The following is a 15,427-nucleotide window of genomic DNA, read 5'->3' as shown; positions in this document are numbered from 1 at the left end:
CATTGTTCATAAATTGATTTTATTTTATTTATTTATTTATTTATTTTTTAAAGAGTTTATTTTTATTATTTTTTATTGGATAGGCGGATATACAGAGAGGAGAGACAGAGAGGAAGATCTTCCGTCCGATGATTCACTCCCCAAGTGAGCCGCAACGGGTCGATACTATGCCGATCCGAAGCCAGGAGCCTCTTCCGGGTCTCCCACGCGGGTGCAGGTTCCCAAAGCTTTGGGCCGTCCTCGACTGCTTTCCCAGGCCACAGGCAGGGAGCTGGAAGGGAAGCGGGGCTGCCGGGATTAGAACCGGCGCCCATATGGGATCCCGGGCGTGCAAGGCGAGGACTTAACCACTTGCGCCACCGCGCCGGGCCCTATTTATTTATTTTTAAAGATTTATTTTTATTATTATTTTTTTTATTGGAAAGGCGGATATACAGAGAGGAGAGACAGGAAGATCTTCCGTCCGATGATTCACTCCCCAAGTGAGTGCAACGGCCGATACTATGCCGATCCTATGCCGATCCGAAGCCAGGAGCCTCTTCCGGGTCTCCCACACAGGTGCAGGGTCCCAAAGCCTTGGGCCATCCTCGACTGCTTTCCCAGGCCACAGGCAGGGAGCTGGAAGGGGAGCGGGGCTGCCGGGATTAGAACCGGTGCCCATATGGGACCCCAGGTGTTCAAGGCGAGGACCTTAACCACTGCGCCACCACGCCGGGCCCCATAAAATTGATTTTATATCTGCAATCACCATGACTGTTTTTACCCTGAAAAACCCGAAGGCCTTTATGAACTGAATACAAAGGGAGCATGTATTAATGGTTACTCTCTTGAGTTAGGACGTGTTCACCAGCGTGAAGTTCCCCCTTTGCATGCTGTTCAGGTTAAGCTCTCAGTATACCTCTACACGTCTGAAAACCCAAGTCAAATCATGTGACTGGAGCTCCTACGGAATTTGTTAAAAAGCAAATTCTGATTCATTAGAGCTGGAGTGGGGCTGAGTGAGTTCTGACAAGCTCATTGTGGGTAAGTAGAGGGCAGTGGAGAGATGACATTTCCCTTAGGGACACTTGCAGGGTAGATGGCCAGTGAATATTCTCCCAGTACTTTGCAAAGGGAGCTTTAAGACACTGATTCTGTGCAGAGTGTGATAGCCTAGCAGCGAAGTCCTCGCCTTGCATGCACCAGGTTTCCATATGGGCTCCAGTTCATATCCTAACTGCTCCGCTTCTCATCCAGCTTCCTGCTTGTGTCCTGGGAAAGCATTCGAGGATGGCCCAATGCTTGGGACCCTGCACCCGTGTGGGAAACCTGGAGGAAGCTCCTGGCTCCTGGCTTTAGATCAGCTCAACTCCGACCATTGCAGCCACCTGGGGAGTGAATCATTGGACAGAAGATCTTTCCATCTCTGTCTCTCCTTCTCTCTGTAAATCTGACTTTCCAATAATTTTTTTGAAAATGCTAAAAAAAAAAAAAAGAATAATAATCCTGTATGAGAAGTGGTTGTGAGGCTTGTTGTCATTCTAGCCATTTAAAAAAGGGGGAAAAAGGATCAGCAGAGAAATGTAAGATTTCTCCCATTTAAAAAATGATAGTCTCCCAATTTATTTCAACAATGCTCCATTGGGCCCGGCGCTGTGGCCTAGCGGCTAAAGTCCTCACCTTGAATGCACGGGAAGCCATATGGGTACTGGTTCATATCCCGGCAGCTCCACTGCCCAACCAGCTCCTTGCTTGTGGCCTTGGAAAGCAGTCGAGGACGGCCCAAAGCCTTGGGATCCTGCACCCATGTGGGAGACCTGGAGGAAGTTCCTGGCTCCTAGCTTCAGATTGGCACAGCACCGACTGTTGTGGTCACTTGGGGAGTAGATAATTGAACGGAAGATCTTCCTCTCTGTCTCTCCTCCTCTCTGGATATCTGACTTTGTAATAGAAATAAATAAATTTCTAAAAAAAATTCTCCATTGTCAACCTAAAAATAGGACTTTTTAGAATGAGCAATGAGCAGAAATGACACCAAGCTGACCGTAGTTACAATAATATCACTTGGGGGCCAGTTCAGTTAAGCCGCCACTTGCAGGGCTAGTCTCCTGTACTGGAGCACTGGTCTGAGGCTTGGCTTCTTATTACTATGCATGGGAAAGCAGTAGATGCTGTCCTAGGTACTCAGGCCCCTGACACCCCTGGGAGACCTGGATGGCACTCCTGGCTCTTGGCTTCAGCCCAGTTGTTGCAGCCATTTGGGTAATAGAAACAAACAGAAGATCTCCAACTCTCCCTTTGTCATTTTGCCTTTCAAATAAATATTTGAGAAAATGAGAGTCATACCATTTCCAGTGGTTGACAGTTGACAGTGGGGTAAATTTTTTGCTCCCAAGGTATCACATGAACGTTAGCCTTGCATTCTAGATTTTGCTATTCGTGAAGACAGAAAACAAGAGGTCATTTGTAAGAGGCTGAAACAAGTAATTCTTAGCATATCAAAGAGGTTTCCAGGGAGAAAGTAGACATCTGTGTTAGTACTTACACCAGGTGATTTGATTTCACAACTTTCAGTCAATTCTTGATTACTTTCCTTAGAACATGTGGTTTCCTTGGCTGTGAACTCAATAGCAAATTTTTGTCCAGCCACCACCTGGAAAATTAATTTGTATGAAATAAGTGCTTAATAAAGGTATGTATAATAAATCATGTATATTTTTACTCTAAGGATGTTAAAGAGAGATTCTTGAAGTTTTGATTATATCCTGACTGACTTAGAGGGTTACATATGAGAAAATACCAATGCTTTGCAACAAAGCTTTGTGTTTGTATGCATATTTAAAATATTTGGCAGGTGGATATTTAGCCTAGTGGTTAGGATACTCATGTGTCACACTGAAGAGTCTGGATTTGGTTTCCGGCGCTGTGTCCTGACTCATCTTGCTGATACAGACCCTGGGAGGTCCCTGCCACCCATGTGGGTGAGTTGGATTGAGTTTTGGGTTCTGGGCTGTGGTCAGCCCAGCTTAACTCAGAACTGGCTGTTCTGAGAGAGTGAGCCAAGAGATGGGAGATATCAGTGTCTCACTGTGATTCAAATAAATAATTAAGTAAATTAAAGAATAAAGTTCCATAGGAAAGCAAAAACAGAAAGGGGAAGTCAAACTGACAACAACCAAGACTGTTCTGGGTTGGTACCAAGTAAGCCCCAGGCAGGTTATGTGACTATGAGAAGAGGGGGGGGGAACAGGAATGAGGGCCCAGAGTACAGAAGTTGGAGGGTCAGTTTTGATTGGTTTTGGTAATTTGTTCACCTTTTTCCCAGTTATAAAGCAGCACAAGAAATCAGAACGGTGAAGATAAATGGTCTCTAATGCAACCCCTGAAAACCATCTCTGTAAATCTCGAGGCTTTGGTTTCTTTTCAGTATTGCTCTCTGCACATTTTTTATATCATAATTGAGAATACAATAAGTATTCAATTGTATGGCTGCTTTTAAACGTTAACTATGAGAACAGAAGACATTTCCCATGATGACAGTTCTTCAAAGGGCACTGTAAAATTGCTGCTCAGGGGCCAGCGTTGTAGTGCTATGGATTAGGCAGCTGTTTGTGATGCCAGCCTCCTACGTGAGCACCAGTTTGAGTCTCAGCTGCTCTACTTCTGATTCAGCTCCTTGCGGATGTGCCTGGGAAAGCAGTTGAAGAAGGTGCAAGGCCTGGACGGAGTTTCTGTCACTTGGCATCAGCTTGGCTCAGCATCAAGCTGTTACAGCCATCTGGGAAGTGAACCAGCTGATAGAACTTCTCTCTTGCTCTCTGTCTCTGTGTGGCTCTCGCTCTTTTCGTCACTCTGCTTTTCAAATAAATAAATAAATCTTTATTTTATTTTATTTTTTATTTATTTTTTTTAAAGATTTATTTTTATTATTTTTTCATTGGAAAGGCGGATATACAGAGAGGAGAGACAGAGAGGAAGATCTTCCGTCCGATGATTCACTCCCCAAGTGAGCGCAACGGGCCGATACTATGCCGATCCGAAGCCAGGAGCCTCTTCCGGGTCTCCCACGCGGGTGCAGATTCCCAAAGCGTTGGGCCGTCCTCGACTGCTTTCCCAGGCCACAGGCAGGGAGCTGGAAGGGAAGCGGGGCTGCCGGGATTAGAACCGGCGCCCATATGGGATCCCGGGCGTGCAAGGCGAGGACCTTTAACCACTTGCGCCACCGCGCCGGGCCCAATAAATCTTTATTTTAAAAATGGCTATTTAATGCTCCACTCTTAGGCTATGCCAGGCCACCTAGTTGTCTATTAATTCTTGTGTTATTGATCTTTGGACAGTTCACCATTTTTTTTTTTGCTCTTATCATCAAAACTACAATGAATATCATTATATATACAAGACTCCTATTTTAGATTCTTGTGAAAATTTTCAATGATATTATGGTCATATTGGCTTGCTTTCTAAGAATTAGGTTCTATTTTGTTTACTTTTCTTTAGCTTACCTTTAAGGAAGCCTGATTTGGGTCTCTGCAATAGCCACCTGTCGTCCACAGACACCTTAGTCCCAAATGGTGGCAGTGGAAGAGATTCAGGCTCTTCAAACCCAGCCACTCATTTTACAGATGGAGCCCTAAGAGCTGAAAAACTTGAATGGCAGGCCTGGTGTGGTAGCCTGGTAGCTAGAGTCCTCACCTTGCATCTGCCTTTCCCTACCTGTGGAGGTGGTGGTGGGGAGTTGACCCCCACCTGGACATTCCTGACCTTGCTTTTAGGCTCCCAGGGTTTTTGCCTCCCAGGCTCTGACCTGTGCACAAGGGACAAGCCTTGATTGAGCAGCCCAATGTCTAAGGGAACATTTCTTTCTTTTTTTTAAGATTTATTTATTTTTATTACAAAGTCAGATATACAGAGAGAAGGAGAGACAGACAGGAAGATCTTCCATCCGATGATTCACTCCCCAAGTGAGCGCAACGGCCGGTGCTATACCGATCCGAAGCCAGAAGCCAGGAGCTCTTCCAGGTCTCCCAGGCGGGTGCAGGGTCCCAAAGCATTGGGCCGTCCTCGACTGCTTTCCCAGGCCACAAGCAGGGAGCTGGATAGGAAGTAGAGCTGTCGGGGTTAGAACTGGCACCCATATGGGATCCTGGCGTGTTCAACGCGAGGACTTTAGCCACTAGGTCACACATCACCGGGCCCTAAGGGTGCATTTCTAAGAAGAAAGGGAACCCCAGGCAATGAGAATGGAGGGAGGAATGACATGGACAGAAGTGTGAAGAGACGAATTGACACACTGACCCACACAGTTGAGCCCATGGCACCAGGTGACGTAATGACAGAGTAGATACATGTAGAATCAGTCTTGCTTTCCTTGTCTGTACTTTTGTTTCTTATGTTCTACTTGTTAGTATTAATATAGTCTTTTAGGATTTGAGAAGTGATTTATGATTATCTTATTGGATCCTCAACCCAGTTCTTTACAAATGGAAAACAGAGAGAATGCTCTAAGAGACTTACTCATGGTCATACATCAAGCATGCAGCAAGGCCAGAACTTGGAATTCAAATCAACCAAGTCCTGTGCCCAAGGGTACCGTCTCCCGATCCAGAATCAGCATCAGTGACAAAATTAGTGAGCCACTGGAGCCTAGACTGTTAGTGTCGCTGTGTTTGTAGCAGAAGATACGAACCTGTACGGTGGCTTTTTTCACAGTGTCAATCTTAAACAAGGAAGTTCCATTATTCACTTCATTCAGCTTTTTTGTGGAATGAGTCAGCACCTCCTGCAGCAATGGGCTGTCCACAGGTATGTCCTTGGGACAGCCAGCGCATATCCTGGTGGGTGGTGGAATAAACTCCTCCCCTGAAAGAATCAAATTTTAAGTGAATGTGCGCAGTGCAAGAACAGCCTCTCCTTACACCTCTCCTGCACAAGACCCAGCCTGTGGTTTAGGGAGTGCCACGAGGTAGCCAAGGTACTGAAGGTTTCTGTCTGATCTGCATTATTTGACTGTCTTCTTCTTGGTGTATTGTAGGGAAACACTTTCATTTGGAAGCATTAATGAGTCAATCAGCATGCTGATTTATTTATTTATTTTTTTTTACTTTTTCACTTTTGATACTAAAAGCAATGCTCAAAGTAAAAGAATGACTTTCTAATGAAAATGCTTAAGTCAAACTTCTCATCATTGAATGCATATGACATGAGAAAAGTCAAGCACAGTTACAAGAAATACTGACTTGATAGTAAACTTCATTTTCTTCCGCTGTAACGTGTGGGGGAGAAAAGAAAAACCCTTGTGATTGCAAGGATTTTATTATGCGTCATTAACAGTGGAATACATTTCTCTCTTTTATTATCCAACTTAAAGACAATTTCTACTCAAGGAAGGCCAGCTGGTGTTGATCGCCAAGGCCAGCCTTGCCCAGAGGACATGACATTTCCCTTCTGTCACCATGTCCCTTTATGGCAGAGCAGACTCTGGTGCACCTGCTGCCTAAGTTGGGTAGGGACAGGGACAGTACTCTCCAAAATGGTGTGAGGTTACATACACTGCCTGCTAGGCCATGGGGAGCCATATTCAGTTTCCGAGAAAGAGCCCACCATTTGTCTGGGTCCACGATTCTGCTGGGGGGCTGCCCACATTTTTTAGGCCTCACCTGGGAGAATGTCACACCTCTGGGAGAAGGAAGTTATCCTTAGCTGAGGGTCCATGTATGCATGATCTATACATTCAGCGATATCCTGAAGTTGAAAAAAAATACACAAATATATACACAAATCACATTTTTTTATGCTCTTTCAACAACTATAATATCTACAAATAGGATATCTACTTTCCAAATTGTCATATGAAAATATGAAAACTGTAGTCTAACTGCAAAAGAGAAAATGAAAAACAGGTATTAGCACTAAAAACAACATTTGTAGACACAAACACAAGCCTATATAGAAAATATGGAATAAGATGTCAAGAAAATGTAGAATAAGAATATTAACTATAGGCCCAGCACAATGGCTCAAGTGGCTAATCTTGCTAGTGCTGAGATTCCATATGAATGCTGGTTCACGTGCCGGCTGTTCAACTTTGCATCCTGCTCCCTGCTTGTGGCCTGGAAGGGCAGAAGATGGCCCAAAGCCTTGGGATTCTGTACCCACATTGGAGACCCAGAGGAGGCTCCTGACTTCAAATCAACTCAACTCTGGCTGTTGTGGCCATTTGGGTAGTAAACCAGTGAATGGAAGATCTTTCTGTCTCTCCTTCACTTTGTAAACCTGCCTGTCCAACAAAAATAAATAAATATTCAATAAGAAATATTAACCATGGAGCTGGCATTGTAGTGTGGCAGGGAAGACTGCCACATGTGACACTGGCATTTGTATGGGTAGTAGCTCACTTCCTGGCGTTCCGCTTGCAGTCTGGCTTCCTGTTACTGTGCCTGGAAAAGCAGCAGAAGATAACACAAGTGCTTGGACCCTTGCCCTCATGTAGCATGTCTAAGAAACCGTTGTCTTAAGCCTTGCTCTTGGCCAGTCTGCTTCTGCAGTCAGCTCACTTCCTTGCCGTGGTAGCAATCACTTGATCGTGCTTTCTCTTCAGGACCATCCTGGAGAAGCTATGTTTCATCTCTATGACAACTTTCGGGAGAAATACTTTATGTTCCAGGTCCCATTTACCTAACATTCAGATGGAAAGTTCTGCTCCTCTCTGTAGATGATCTGCATACAACAGTTTTGGCATCCATGAAGCAGAAAGTTTGCTGCACTTTAATTTTGCAGTCAGAGTTGTGTAAGGTGAGCAAATAGAAATATCTGTGGGGTTGGCTACTGTTTTGGTTATTAATCATTAGTTTTTTTTAATTAGGGCACAAATAAGGTGATTTTTTTTTCCTTGAAAATTGATGTGGGTAGTTTGTGGGTAACACTATGTTCACTCTTTTTTACTTGGGTTGCCCTTGTAAACTATTCATTTCCTTGGGACATTGTCTCCGTGAACTCCGTGATTTCATGGTTCTTCCACTCTGCCTCCACCAGACATTTGGTGGTTGTACTTGCTTCAATTTTAGGCAGAATTCATGGTGTGGTGACAGAGGCTGTTTTCAAACTGATGTCTGCTTAGGAGGAGGATCCGTAATTCCCACTGAAAACTAGCTATATCCCATTTTGGCATGTTTGCTTTCTATCAGGTTTTATATTTATGTTTACCATATGTTTGAATGAAATCTATATGTTTACTTTTGATTCTGCTTTTAATTTTTTTTGACTTAACTTTTCTGTTACTTAACTCATAGCAATATTACTATGTCACTAAAAGCTCTAAGGTCTTTTGGTAGCTACATCATACTGTACTGTATGGACATACTGAATTTTAATTATTCCCTAATGTTACATATAAAATCTAGCTTCATTGTTTTTCTTCTAAAAAATAACACCAACATCAATATCTTGTGGTCTGCAGTTCCCATTTCCCCCCGTAGAACGGACTTTTAGAAGCAAGATGACTAGACTGGCTTAACAGCGGTGCCTTGGTAGTGGCACAGTGTTAAATGAAAATACTCCTGCTGGGCATCATGCCTTGGCCATTTGCATATTCCTTGCCTATTACCACTTTGAGACACGCCATGGTAATGTAATTATGCTTCAGAAGGCAAACTATTGTTCCAGCATGGACCACAAAGTTATAGAGTCTGAATGTTAAAGACACAGGCAGAAAAGGGAAGGTGAGAAAAACAGAGAGAAGCTTAAAGTGAGGAACTGTCCCAAGGAAAGCTGGAACAGCGGAAGGACACTGAGTGCAAAGGGAGGAACAGGAAGCGGGGAGGTATGAGGACATAACCAGGATGAACTTGACAATGTCATCAGTCCACTCAGACCCACCCAGAGCCCTACTTATGTTCTGTTAACATTCATAGCTGGCTGTGCAGAGCCTTCTCCTGGAAGGTAAGGCAAAGTCACGGGCTGATGGTGAGTGTAAATCACAAAATGTCAGCTAAAACCCCAGGGCTTAGACTGTCGCACACAGCTTGATCTTGCCCGTGTGTAAGTCCTATAAACAGAAAACAGAGAACTTCATCCTTCAACTTTTGTCTACTTACGCCACTCGAAAGGGACTTGCAGTCTGGAGTCAGGAAGAGAAAATGCTCCTTGGAACAGTTGGTCTGTATAATTGTGTAGGTGATCTCAAAGTTCCATCCAACCACCACCTGAAACAATTTGGGGTTGAGCATTGAAAGAGGACAATTTAAGCATTAATCACTGTGAGATGTAAATACAATGAGTTTAGGAGACTGCATGGCATAGATTACATATATATTACAAATATGCTAAATATCATTTATACTATATTATTACACATAATATACACTGTTTAAGAAGTAGACTTTTATAATAATTTCTAGACAAATGTCACTACTGAACAAGAACTAAATAACTTGAGAGTCCCACATCCCCCCACAACTCACACCCACCCACACACACGCGCCCCAATCCATCTAAAACTTGAAGCATAAGAAGTAGATGGAGGGCCTAGTGTGGTAGCCTAGCAGCTAAAGTCCTTGCCTTGCAAGCTCCAGGATCCCATATAGGTACTGGTTCTAATCCCGACGGCCCTGCTTTCCATCCAGCTCCCTGCTTGTGGCCTGGGAAAGCAGTCGAGGACGGCCCAAGAGCCTTGGGACCCTGCACCCTCCTGGGAGACCGGAAGAAGCTCCTGGCTCCTGGCTCCTGGCTTTGGATCAGCACAGCTCCAGCCATTGTGGCCACTTGGGGAGTGAATCAGTAAACAGAAGATCTTCTCAGTATATTTAACTTTCCAATAAAAAAATCTAAAGAAAAAAAAAAGAAATGGATGGAGCTGCCAACTCCTTACATAAGACCCAACAGTATTTCCTCTGTCAGGCTGCAGAGAGAGTGTGTGTTGTTGACTTTCATGAAACAAGAATGCTCCTCTAAGTAAAGAAAATGATGCTCCCGTGGCCTTTAGACCTTTTGGGGTGTGCTTAGATGATCAGGCCACTAGGTGGCACACTTTCTCCTGCTTTCTGTGCTGCCTCATCCTGGTGCCTGAATAAGATTGTAATTGTGCAAAACTGGCATCTTTGATGAAGGCAAGCTATGGGGCCTTTTTCGAAATTAGTGAAATACATATTTTTGTTTACTTATTTTTATGTATTTGAAAGGCAGAGAGAGGAGAAGGGAGAGAGGAAAGCAGTTGGAGAGAGAGAGAGACAAGAGGAGGAGCGATCTTCCATTTACTGATTCACTCCCTACAATGATCACAATAACCAGGATGTGGTTGTGTCAACACAGGAGCCTGCAGCTCCATCTGGGTCTCCCATGTGGGGGCCAGGGGCCCAAGTTATTGAGTCATCATCTGTTACCTCCCTTCACTGCCTTATCGGAAAGCTGGATTGCAGGTGGACATGGGACTCCATCCCAGGCATCCCGAGTAACAGCTTAACCCACTGTGCTGCAACGCCTATCCCTTATGAGGCATTTACTGAAGAGAGAACCTTATTGACTAAAATTAATCACTCATAATAAGAGGGTGAAATGCAAGCGACCCAATCAAGTGTCAGCAAAGATTTGGTGAACTGAGCCAATAAAAATTTTTGGAGTTTTAAGATGGCCGACGTGGGAGGAAGGCTGTGAGGGAGCGTTCAGCGAGATAGGGATAAAACGCTACAGAAGCAGCAAAGAGGAACAGCAGGGAACCGCAGGGAGAGGTCTGTGAAGCTCCCTGGGACAGTGTGGAGCCAAAAAGATCCACACAACTCGGAAGAACAACGAGAACGGAGCAGGACAAAGGTAGAGAAACCGACATCCCACTCCAGACCTGCAGAGTCACTTTTGAAAACGGCCTGACGGGAGACGCGGCCAGCTCGGAGGCAGGGAGATCGGGTGGATCGTCGCCGGCGGGAAGCCTTTGACAGCGGCGGAGGCAGACTGCAGCAGCCGGACGTTTGGTGAGGGGGGGGGTTGACGTGGCAGCCTCCGCATTCCTCGCCCCCTACTGAGGTTCCAGCCTCTGAGAAGGCGGGGCAGGCAGCCTGAAATGGTTGGGTCTGTGCCTTGGGAACTACACGCAGTGGTGTTGGTGGTGAGGGAAGGCGCCTCAGATGTTCCTGCGCTGAGGGGGGCCAGTGCGTCTCGGTGCGCAGAGGCTGCTGGCGAGGATCTGGAGTCCCCCACATCCTGCCTGGTGGATGCACGGGAACACCAGGAGGATTCTGATCGCTGCCTGCAGCAGCCGCCTCCGCAGCACAGGTGTCAGGTGTCAGGTGTCAGGAGAGCTCCCAGTTTTGGGAAGTGTAGCGCTGTGTGTCCCTGGCATGCAGGTACCACTCCCATAGGGTGAACTGCTCACTCCTAGCCTCCCACCCCGCAATTCTGAGCGTGGGCGACCCACCAGGAGAGCTCTGAAAACTCCTGCATCACACTGACACGGTGAGAACCTGCCGTGAAGTCATTATAACAGGGCGCCTGGGTCACTCCTCCGCTAAGGGCCTGTGTGGGGGAGCCACACGGGAGCAGGGGCTCTGAACACCCACACACCACGAGTGGTGGATTCACTGCACAAGAGCCACGCCTGGAAAGTGCCTCACCCACAGTCCCGTGTGTGGGAGACGCAACAGGTGGGCCCTGAAAAACCCTGCAGTCCCTGACACGGAGAACGCAGGGAGAAAGCACATAAAACCTTCTAAGCCCTGGGGATTCCCGCACAGGGGGCACACCCAGAGAGCGCCTCCATCCCTCCACGCCCTGGGGTGTCACACCTGTAGAAGAGGTGCCCAGAGTGTGCCTGGAATCCACTGGGCCCCCAAGGTGGTGCTCTACAGCCCCGGGCCCTGAGAACGCACCAACGGTGCCTTGAAAATTACCACGCCCGGCAACACCACGCCTGCAGGCTCCAATCTCTACAGGAAAGCACCTGACAGCCCCTCAACACACGGGTCCATTTGCCCCACCAGAATACACCAACGCAATGGGAAAAACCACCAGAAAGAGTTGTGCTCCAGATGAAAGAGCCAGCACCCCACCAAACAAGGGCCAAAAGCCATTATCAATATCGGCGATGCGAGATGAAGACATGGAAGTGTTACCAACAAAGGAATTGATGAAAATAATGCTAAAATCTCTCAGAGACGTGGACACAAAGCTGGAAGACCTCCAGAACCGCATAATCACCGAAATACAACAAATCAAAACCAAACTGGATGCCCAAGAGAATAAAATTGAAAGCCTCATCAACAGAATAAATGCGGCAGAGGAAAGGATCTCTGAAACAGAAGACACACAAAATGAAGGTGTCCAGCGAATTAAACAGCTGGAGACAAACCTCAGCAAAACTAATAAAATGATGCAAGAGATGAAAGATTACCTTAGAAAACTGAATATTCGGATCATCGGCCTCCCCGAGGGAGTAGAAAGAGAATCTGGGATGCAAGCAGTGCTTGATGAAATTATACAGGAAAACTTCCAAAACACTTGGAACACAAATCCACCCCGCATACAGGACGGACAGAGAACTCCCAACAGACATGATCCAAAGAGATCTTCACCCAGACACACGGTGCTCAAGTTCTACTCCAATGAAGACAAAGAAGGAATCCTGAGACAAGTACGAAGTAGAGAAAAGATCACATACAGGGGAAAGCCCATCAGAATCACTGCTGACTTCTCCGAAGAGACCCTACAAGCAAGGAGAGAATGGACAAAGATCTTCCAAGTCCTGAAACAAAACAACTGTCAACCAAAAATAATCTACCCAGCAAAGATCTCATTTGTATATGAGAACGAAATCAGATACTTCAATAGCAAAGAAAAACTAGAAGAATATGTCTACACAAAACCAGCTCTGCAAAGTCTCCTTAGAAATGCGCTAGTCCCGGACAAAAAGGAGGCAAATCACAAACAAAGTTGGCAAATAAGAAGGTCTCCAAACTAAAGGCCGCACAAACAAGACAATTACATAGGCAACAACACACACACAACACAATCACATGGCAGGGCAAAATTGCAACCTCTCAATTTTAACTCTCAACACAAATGGTCTAAATTCACCAATCAAAAGACAGAGATTAATAGAATGGATCATCAAACAAGACCCAACCATCTGTTGCCTACAAGAAACGCATCTAACCAGAAAGGATGCAAAGAAACTGAAAGTGAAGGGATGGAAAAAGATATTTCACGCCAATAGACAAGAAAAAAAAGCTGGGGTAGCTATCCTAATTTCAGACGAAATAGATTTCATTCTAACTAACATCAAAAGAGACAGGGAAGGCCATTTTATACTGGTGAAAGGAATGATCCATCAAGAAGCAATCACCATCATTAATGTTTATGCACCGAATCTTAATGCACCTAGTTACGTAAAGCAATTACTTACAGACTTAAGGGAAGACATAGACACCCGCACAATTCTTGTAGGCGATCTCAACACACCTCTAACAACAATGGACCGGTCTACGAAACAAAAACTCAACAAAGAAACAACAGAGCTCACACAAACAATAGAACAACTGGACTTAGTAGACATATATAGAACTTTTTATCCTAAGGCCACAGACTATACATTCTTCTCAGCGGTGCATGGCACCTTCTCCAGAATCGACCACATGATAGGACATAAAGCGAATCTAAACAACTTCCAAAACATTAGTATCATACCATGTACCCTCTCAGACCACCATGGGATGAAACTGGAAATCAACAACTCAAAACTCCCCAGGAAGTATAGGCACTCTTGGAAATTGAACAATATGCTATTAAACGAACAATGGGTCAGAGAAGAAATTAAAGATGAGATCAAAAAATTCATGGAAACCAATGAAAACTCTGATACTACATTCCAAAACTTGTGGGACACCGCCAAAGCAGTGCTACGAGGTAGATTCATCGCAATCGGAGCGCATGTCAAGGCCCAAGAAAGACGCCAAATACAGGAACTAACCACACACCTCCAGGATCTGGAAAAACAGCAGCAGAAGAGTCCCACGCACAATAGGAAACAAGAAATCATCAAAACAAGGGAGGAGATAAACCAAATAGAAATCAAAAAAACTATACATAAAATCAACAAATCAAAAAGTTGGTTTTTTGAGAAAATAAACAAAATAGACACTCCACTGGCCCGATTGACCAAAAAAAAACAAGAGAAAGTGAGAATCAACAGCATTAAAGATGAAAAAGGCAACATAACAACAGACACTGCAATCATTAAGAAAATAATTAGAAATTACTACAAAGAACTGTACTCCCACAAATTTGAGGACCACCAAGAAATAGAAAAGTTCTTGGACTCCCACCATTTACCAAAACTCAGTCCGGAGGCAACTGCAGAATTAAATAAACCCATAACCGAGGTAGAGATTGAAACAGTCATCAAGGATCTCCCAACGAAAAAAAGCCCAGGCCCAGACGGCTTCACTACAGAATTCTACAAAACATTCCGAACAGAACTAACCCCAATCCTCTACAAGCTCTTCAAAACAATAGAGGAGGAAGCAACCCTCCCAAACTCATTCTATGAAGCCAACATCACCTTAATCCCAAAACCGGATAGAGAACCATCAGAGAAGGAAAACTACAGACCTATTTCTCTGATGAACATTGATGCTAAAATTCTCAACAAAATCCTAGCCAATAGAATTCAAAAAATCATCAGACAGATCATTCATCCAGATCAAGTAGGATTCATCCCTGGAATGCAGGGATGGTTCAACATTCGGAAATCCATAAATGTTATAAACCACATACAAAAACTGCAAAACAAGAACCACATAATAGTTTCAATAGATGCAGAAAAAGCTTTCGACAAAATCCAACACCTCTTCATGCTAAAAACTCTAGCCAAAGTAGGCATAGATGGGAAAATCCACAACATAATTAAAGCAATTTATGAAAAACCCAACGCCAGTATCATACTGAATGGAGAAAAGCTAGAACCCTTCCCACTGAGATCTGGAACAAGACAAGGGTGCCCACTATCACCACTGCTATTCAACATAGTCCTAGAGGTACTTGCAGAGGCCATAAGACAAGAAAAAGAAATCAAAGGCATACGTATAGGAAACGAAGAAGTCAAGCTTTCACTATATGCAGATGACATAATCCTATACATAGAAAAACCAGGAGACTCAATACAGAAACTGCTAGAACTTATACGAGAGTTTGGCAGAGTGGCGGGGTACAAAATTAACGAACGAAAATCAACAGCCATAGTGTACGCAAATAACACCAAGATGGAAGAAGATCTAACCAACAGGATACCATTCAAAATAGCAGAGAGAAGTATGAAGTATTTGGGAATAAATCTAACCAAAAGTGTAGGAGACCTATTCGAAGAAAACTACAAACTATTTAAAAAGGAAATTGAACAAAACCTCAAAAGATGGAATAACATCCCGTGCTCCTGGATAGGCAAAATCAATATCATTAAAATGTCTAT

At 44.5% G+C, this 15,427-nt stretch overlaps 1 protein-coding gene across 4 annotated transcripts in view; it reads right to left on the bottom strand.

The window, feature by feature from the left end:
• The window catches only part of KNG1 (kininogen 1), a 30,384-nt gene that overhangs the window by 2,763 nt on the left and 12,194 nt on the right, over nucleotides 1–15,427 (bottom strand). For 2 of the 4 annotated variants that reach the window (XM_041002972.1, XM_041002973.1), the window contains exons 5-9: nucleotides 9,072–9,179; nucleotides 6,636–6,720; nucleotides 5,666–5,838; nucleotides 2,525–2,632; nucleotides 2,326–2,412 (exon numbers count right to left, since the gene is read on the bottom strand). In XM_041002972.1, coding sequence (XP_040858906.1) covers nucleotides 2,326–2,412; nucleotides 2,525–2,632; nucleotides 5,666–5,838; nucleotides 6,636–6,720; nucleotides 9,072–9,179 — 561 coding nt within the window. Of the gene's footprint in view, nucleotides 1–2,325; nucleotides 2,413–2,520; nucleotides 2,633–5,665; nucleotides 5,839–6,635; nucleotides 6,721–9,071; nucleotides 9,180–15,427 lie in introns of all 4 variants that reach the window. The other 2 variants (XR_005886112.1, XM_041002974.1) reach the window with 2 other exon arrangements.

This window comes from Ochotona curzoniae, unplaced genomic scaffold, assembly GCF_017591425.1.
Source record: "Ochotona curzoniae isolate NIBS_2020 unplaced genomic scaffold, NIBS_Ocur_1.0 scaffold_2587, whole genome shotgun sequence".
Classification (NCBI taxonomy): Eukaryota; Metazoa; Chordata; class Mammalia; order Lagomorpha; family Ochotonidae; genus Ochotona; species Ochotona curzoniae.
Note: the sequence above shows the minus strand (reverse complement) of the source record. Positions and strands in the feature narration are given on the sequence as shown.